The 7,468-nt window shown below is 43.4% G+C and overlaps 1 protein-coding gene across 1 annotated transcript; it reads right to left on the minus strand.

Moving 5' to 3' along the window:
- Positions 1 to 6,301: 6,301 nt before the first annotated feature.
- On the minus strand, positions 6,302 to 7,231 carry LOC102931016 (olfactory receptor 6F1). Its single transcript, XM_027824561.1, has one exon. The coding sequence runs from the start codon at positions 7,229 to 7,231 to the stop codon at positions 6,302 to 6,304; it is 930 nt and encodes a 309-aa protein (XP_027680362.1).
- Between the last annotated feature and the right edge of the window lie 237 nt (positions 7,232 to 7,468).

Consider the following 7,468-nt stretch of genomic DNA (forward strand, 5'->3'; position numbering starts at 1 on the left):
CCCCTCTGCAGCCCCAATACCTTCTTAGGCCTTAACCAAGGTCACAGCCTGGGGAGTTGCCAGGCTGGAGCTCCCCAGCTCCTTTGCCCTTCCCCAGCACTGCTCAGCCTCAGGTACCCTTGCTCCTTCAGGCAGCTAGGTCCTTCTCTCTCCAGAGAGAGAGCGAGAGTCTGACCCAGCTCCATGCTCAGCCCTTTTATCAGGGCCTGCTGTGGCCTGATTGGTGAAGTGGCCACAGCTGCAGCCACACCCAATCAGCCTACCTTTTTCAGGAGCGGGGCAACTGCCCCGCTACAGACCCATAGAAATTAGATATGAGCGAGTCCCAGTAAGACATTTCTCCATCTCCACCCACCCTTTCTGTCCAGTAAGGATTATTCCCTATGCCATATTTTCTAGTGCCCAGTGGACAATGGGAAGGAAGGAAGGAAATTTTTCAGATGAATAATTCCTTTGCAGAAAAATTCAATTTCAGTCAACCAGAAACTATTTGTGAATTTGACCCAATTAATTTGGAGTGTGAAAAAGGTCCTCATGGCCAGCTACCTCTTATAATCTTCAGGCCATCTATCTCTTATAACCATCAGGTGCCCCTGTCCAGAATGTGAGAGACCCAGGACAGAATGCCTGTTATAAAGATGGGTCTTGAACTCAGAGTCCCTTTCACAAATAAGCATCCCAGCCATGAGGCTACAGGCCATTCTGGGATGTTTTGCTCTGAATCTCTCCTGCTGATGCTGTTCCATATTGAACAAATATCTAAATATCCACTGGGCCAAAGAGAAACTGAGGGAGAATACCACCATAGCTGGTGCTTTTGGTACTCTCCCAAGAGATAAAAGATTTGGATTCACTTCTCTTTTCTGAATCAAGCAAAGAGTGTTATGATTATTTGGTTGGTTGGTTGAACAGGAAAAATCCATGATTTGCCCAGTTGTAAAGATAGCCTCCTGCTGTCTTGTTTCAGTGTACAATTTAGGCTATTTCCCTACAGCATAATTCAAGTATTTAAGTGAAAGGCAGCAAGGCATAGGGACCGACTCTGTGGGTGCTCCAAAAAAAGTAGTGGGTACTCAACACTCATCAGCCACAGCTGTTCTGCAGCATCGCTGATCAGCTGGTTGGCAGCTTGGGGAGTGGCTTGGGGGAGGGCGGAGAGCAGCAAGTGGTGGGTGGGCAGGGGCCTTGGGGAGGGGGCGGAGTGGGGTCGGGAAGAGGCATAGCAAGGGCGGGGCCTTGGGGGAGGAGGTGGAGCGGGGGCAGGGCCTTGGGGGAAGGGTGGCCTGGGGACAGGGCCCTGAGGCAGAACAGGGGTGGAGTACCCCCAGGGAAAAGGAAAATTCAGTGCCTATGACGCATAGCCCAGTGGGATGCGTACTGTACTAGAAGTCAGGACACCTGGGTTGTGTTCCCAGCTCTCTCTCTTACTTGCTGTGTAACCTTGGATAAGTTGTTTCTTCTTTCACCCTTTATGCGTCGTTTCTATTTAGATGGTAATCTCTTTGGGGCAGAGATTGTCACTAACAAGCAACACAACCAGCACACACAATAGCCCCAAACAAGCTTAGCCCCTCACCGCAGCACACCTGCCTCATTTACCTCTCCCACAAATCCACACAAAATCCCTCAGACACAACAACACAACCAGGACACTTGCCCACCCTCACTCATGATTACTAGTTTTGCAACAAATACCCAAATGGTCCCACTGTGGTTTGGTATCACTTTCAAAATTATATATGTTCCATTTTTATATCAGTTGCAAAATTCTAAACCTAAGGGTCATAGATTTTACAGACATACACACAGATCTGAAAGCACTTTTCAAAGCAAGTTACTATTACAGCTGAGAGGAAGCTTTCCAGTGTTATTGTTTTCTATTGGAAAATGCAAGTTCAGTGAAATGAACATTTTCCATGGGAACATCTTTTAAAGAGAAATTAGCAAATAGATTTGTTTCAATTTGGTCAAAATGTTTCACATTGAATGTATCATTCTGAATTTTGTGTTATATTATAATTTATATATATTACATATATTATACTATAATTTATCATATAATGTAATAGAACGCTTAAGTTGATAAGAAATATTTCAACCTCATCACCACATTTTATTTCAGTAAGGTAATTGTGATGTTTCTAAAATGAAATATTTTAGAACTGTCATTTTTCAGTACATTTCAGTGTTTGGTTCTGATTAGGGGTGAAAGGACATTTCTGGAGTGCGCAAAGAATGGAAATTCCATTTCCTAACAAACTTCTGCTGGTATCATTACCTCCACTTCACAGACAGGGAAACTGAGGGCCAGGACGTGAAAGTGGGGTGGCCAAGGGCACACAATGAACAAGTCTGTTGCTGGCAGAACCCCTACCCAGTGTATCATCCGCAAGGCTATGCTGAATTCCTTGTCAAATAGCAGGAGAATTCCATTAGTTGACACATGTAACTTAGATTTTCCCACAGTGGATGAAAAGAGGTCCTTCCTTGGGACCAGATTCTGCCACCCTTTCTCTCAGTGAGTAGCACCTTACTCCTTGAGTAGTCCCACTAAAATCATGATGAAGGGTGATAGAATCTAGCTCTCAGTTGTTACTTAGGGTAGAGTTTTCTGAGGAGGTTGAGAAAGTTAAGTGCTCAAATCCCATTGAAACTCCACTGGGCTCATTTGAAACTCAAGCCTTAGCATGCAAAACTCCCCTTTAACATCAGTGGGAGTGTTGCCCGAGTAAGCACAGAGTAAAACCTTTGTACATGAGAAAATAAGAACGGTCATAGTGGGTCAGACCAAAGGTCCATCTAGCCCAGTATCCTGTCTTCTAACAGTGTCCAATGCCAGGTGTTTCAGGGGGAATGAACAGAACAGGTCATCACCAAGTGATCTATCCCCTTTTGCCCATTCCCAACTTCTGGCAAACAGAGGCTAGGGACATCATCCCTGCCCATCCTGGCTACTAGCCATTGATGGACCGATCCTCCATGAACTGCAAAGAAAGACCCCACGTTTTGTCCCAAAGCCAAATAAAACATGTGCATGTTAGGCAATGGTTTAGGAATGATACATACACATTTGCAATTTTTTTTGTACAGTGCTGATTGGACCAGACCTTGATACCCTTATTTATGATGAATAGTGCCTTACTGTGCACATAGGTTGGGATTTCAAAAGGGACCAGATAGACTGTCTAGATGAGAAAACTGGCAGAGCAGTGCCGTCATAGCATGTCACAGGGCTGGCTGTTTAAGGGAGTCAGATGCCTAGCCTACTTGTTACAGGCTTCACTGAAGGGGATGAGTCAACCCAGGTCCACCTGGGGATAGTTACCACAGAAGAAAGGAAGCTCCAAAGGAGGGGAGTTCCTCAGGAGCCTTATGTAGGCAAAAGGATAACAGACGAGGAGGCCCGGGGTAGACTCTCACCAAGCAGGAGAAAGACTACAAAGAAAGGCTGGCAGAAATCATAAGCAAACAGGGAAGACTGCAGAGCTCTGCAGGCAGTGTAGAAGCCTTAATCTGTACAGCAGAAGAAGCTGCTTCTGGAATCTAGAGATTTTTGGTTTTGGACTTTAAAGTTTTATCCAGGCTCTGAGATCAGAGCTTTTCAACCTTTGTACAAGTGCTCCTGTCAGAGGGCTTTATTAGAGGGAGATAAACTGCTGTGAAGTAGAGTGTTTGGCTGCTCCTTGGACAAGTTCTTTAGAGTGTTTGGCTGCTCCTTGGCCAAGTTCTTTAAGTAACCTCACTGTCACCTCATTAAGGAGGGGAAACTGAGGTAGGCCACAGCAGAACCACCCTCTGCTGCATGGAGGAGTTTTGGAGGTGATGGTGCCCCTTCTACAGTGCCACCTAGCGGAGAAACAGCATATGCTGACAAAAGGAGTTCTTTTGTCGGCATAGCTACACCACCTCCCTGCATGACATTAGCTCTGCCACCACACTAATTGTTCTTTCAATATAGTTGCAGCATTTTTTTCATGCTCCTAGCCAACATAAGGACACCAGGAAATCTTTATAGTGTAGCCAAAGCCTAAGAGAAGTAGGCAATCTTCTCCCATTAGTGCCTAACTGACCTAAGCTTCTTTGTAAATCTCAGCCATAGTCAATGTGATTAATGGCAAGGGAAGAGATTGGGAAGGTTCTTGAGTACTACCTCACCATGCAAGGAGTGGCATTGATTGGTCAAGCAGTCTCCATTGTCTATGTGTTCTCTCTGAGAAGTCTTCTGGAATGGCCGTTGAGAAAGTGGATTCCCTTTGATGGGTCATCAGTGAGTCTGGCTTATTCATTATTGTGCCTGAAAGGCTGGTTGTGGGTGTTCCCAACTTCACAACATATTTTAATAACACACACGTAGCTAAACTTCATAACTTCACACACAATGATAGCACATAAATCCAACAGTAAATTTATGTTGAACAGATCAAGACTTTTAAAATGATACCTCACAGGGCATACTTTGTACAAAACATGTCATAATTATCTGACAGTGGTGAATATGGGATCTCTAGGGTGCTGTGTCACAAATCTGGTGAAGTTGTCCTCATTTACACTGCTGTAAATCTGGAATAATTCCATTGAAATTTGTTGGAGATAGTTACAATGAACGTGAATCCGGACAAAGAGTAAAATCTTGCCCTGTATGTGAGATGTCTTGAGTTCCTGCTGTTTTATTCTTCCAGCTTTTCAGAAGATGTAGGGATATCATGTTCTCTGAATACAGATGTGGAATTCCCACAGGATTTGCCTAAGTGGGTTGAGATTAAGTTATTTCCCTGAGCTTGTTAAAGGCAAGAGAGGCAGCTCCACCACCCAGCAGCCCTACTCTTTATCCATTGCCTCCGGGAAAGGGTCTTCATGCATACCTTCAATGGAGCAGGAATAGCCAGTTACATGGTGATTGTTTCCAGTGTGCTCCATCTGTGCCATCAAAGTTGAGTGCCAGGAGTCCAACCACTGGGCGCACACACACTCTTGGTCCACTGCCTGGCCCCTTGTGCCCTATATCCACCAGTTTACAATCTTGGTATGGGTTGGAAATATCTTTGGTATGCTGGGATTTGAGCATGACCGAGTCTATCTTGTTAGGTTTCGTGGGCCAATTATGCAAGCAAAAAATGGCAAAAAAGGATCATCCTTCAGATGGAAAAAGTTTTATACAACTTCTCAAAAGTTTATCTGTTATAGTCTTAGCCTTCATAACATCCTGGCAAAGAATGCCACAGATTGACTCTGTTGTGTGAAGAAATATTTCCTTTTGTTTGTTTTAAACCTGCTGCCTATTTATTTCATTTCATGACCCCTAATTCTTGTATTATGAGAAGGAGCAAATAACATTTCCTTATTTACTTTCTCCACACCAGTCATGACTTCATAGATCTCTATCATATCCCCACTTACCTGTCTATTTTCCAAGCTGAAAAGTCCCAGTCTTATTAATCTCTCCTTATATGGAAGCTATTTCATACCCTTAATTATTTTTGTTTCCCTTTTCTGCACCTTTTCCAATTCCATGTATCTTTTTTGAGATGGGGTGATCATATCTAGACACAGTATTCAAGATATGGGCATACCGTGGATTTATACAGAGCCAATATGATATTTTCTATCTTGTTATCTATCCCTTTCTTAATGATTCCCAACATTCTGTTCACTTTTTTGGCTGCCACTCACACTGAGTGGATGTTTTCAGAGAAATATTCAGTGTCTCCAAGATCTCTTTCTTGAGTGGTAACAGCTAATTTAAACCCCTTCACTTTTTATGTATAGTTGGGATTATGTTTTCCAATGTGCATTACTTTGCATTTATCAACATTGAATTTAATCTGCCATTTTGTTGCCAAGTCATCAAGTTTTGTGAGATCCCTTTGTAACTCTTCGCAATCTGCTTTGGACTTAACTATCTTGAGTAGTTTTGTATCATCTACACATTTAATTACTTCTTTGCTCTCCCCCATCTATCTGTCAGTATAAGACTGTTGTCTTTTGCCAAATATTTAGATTGTAAGCTGTTTGGGGCAGGACCATCTTGTTGTTCTATATTTGTACAGCACCTAGTAGAATGGGGTACTGGCCCATGACTTTGGTTCCTAAACACTACAATAATGCAGACACTAGAACTACTACTAATAAAAAGTTACATATCCAGAAGTTTTATGTGATGTTTTTGATGATACTTTTACATGAGTTTGACGTGACCCTAGTAACTTTGCTAAGGCTTTGATAGATTATTAAAGTAATTGACATTGTCTCTTTCCATGTTTTCTACTACAATCAGTGACCATCAGGACATCTTACAATGACTTCAAGTCCCCCCGCTGAATACCTTTTTCAAGATCTCTGTGACCTCTTTGTTTCTCAATGTGTAGATGAAAGGATTTAGCAATGGAGTCACAATTGTGTTCAAGATGGTGACTATTTTGGTCAGTTCCAATGAGGTCTCTATGGATGGTTTAACATGTAGAAAAACAGTGGATCCGTACCATATAATCACAACTGTGAGATGGGAAGAGCAGGTGGAAAAGGCCCTTTGCTGACCTTGTGCTGAGGGGATTTTCAAGATGGTGGAGATGATATAAATGTAGGATACCAGGGTTATCACACAGGACCCTAGGATGACGATGGCAAACATGATGAAACAGACCACCTCAACAAGGTAGGTGTCAGTGCAGGAGAGAATTATCCAGGGAGATATGTCACAAAAGAAGTGATTGATGACGTTTGGGCCACAGAAGGACAATCTGGCAATCAGAGCTGCTGGCACAGAAATAACCAGGAAACCACCCACCCAAGAACTAAGGGCCAGCTGAACAGAGAGAGTGCTGCTCATAATAGCGTTATAATGCAATGGGTAGCAAATGGCCAGATAGCGGTCATAGGCCATGACAGCCAAGAGGAAGTATTCTGTGCAGCCAAAGGAGAAGACAAAATACATCTGCAGAAGGCAGCTGGTGAAGGAGATGGATTTGCTTTGGGACACAAGATTGGCTAGAGTCTTAGGGACACAGGCTGTGGTGAACCAGATCTCCAGGAAGGCAAAGTTGCAGAGGAAGTAGTACATGGGGGTTTGAAGGCATCTGTGGGTCCTGACTAGGAAGATGATGGCCACATTACCAGTGATGATCAGGACATACATGAAGAGGAAGAGTATGAAGAGGGACAGCTGCAAATACTGAGACCCAGGGAATCCAAGAAGGATGAATTCCTTCACTCTGGTGTGATTTTCCTTGCTCATTGATACTGGGAGTTTCACCTGATGGAATAAATGGACCCATAAAAGAAAGATAGTTAAACCCGTAGTCAAATTTTGTCATATGGAGCTCATTTTAGTTAGACAACTGGGCTTTATAAGGGCTTGATCTTTGACAAGTATTCCAACACTGGGGGAATGATGGGTGTTTTATTGTCCCTGGATGGAACTGTCAATGGATCCTAAGGGAGTTTGGCACCCAGTACCCAATAGGTACCCAAT

Source organism: Chelonia mydas, chromosome 13 (assembly GCF_015237465.2).
Source record: "Chelonia mydas isolate rCheMyd1 chromosome 13, rCheMyd1.pri.v2, whole genome shotgun sequence".
NCBI lineage: Eukaryota > Metazoa > Chordata > Testudines > Cheloniidae > Chelonia > Chelonia mydas.

What these genes read in the sequence shown, in the direction of transcription:
- LOC102931016 (XM_027824561.1), bottom strand. Translation starts at nt 7,231, where the DNA reads ATGAGCAAGGAAAATCACACCAGAGTGAAGGAATTCATCCTTCTTGGA.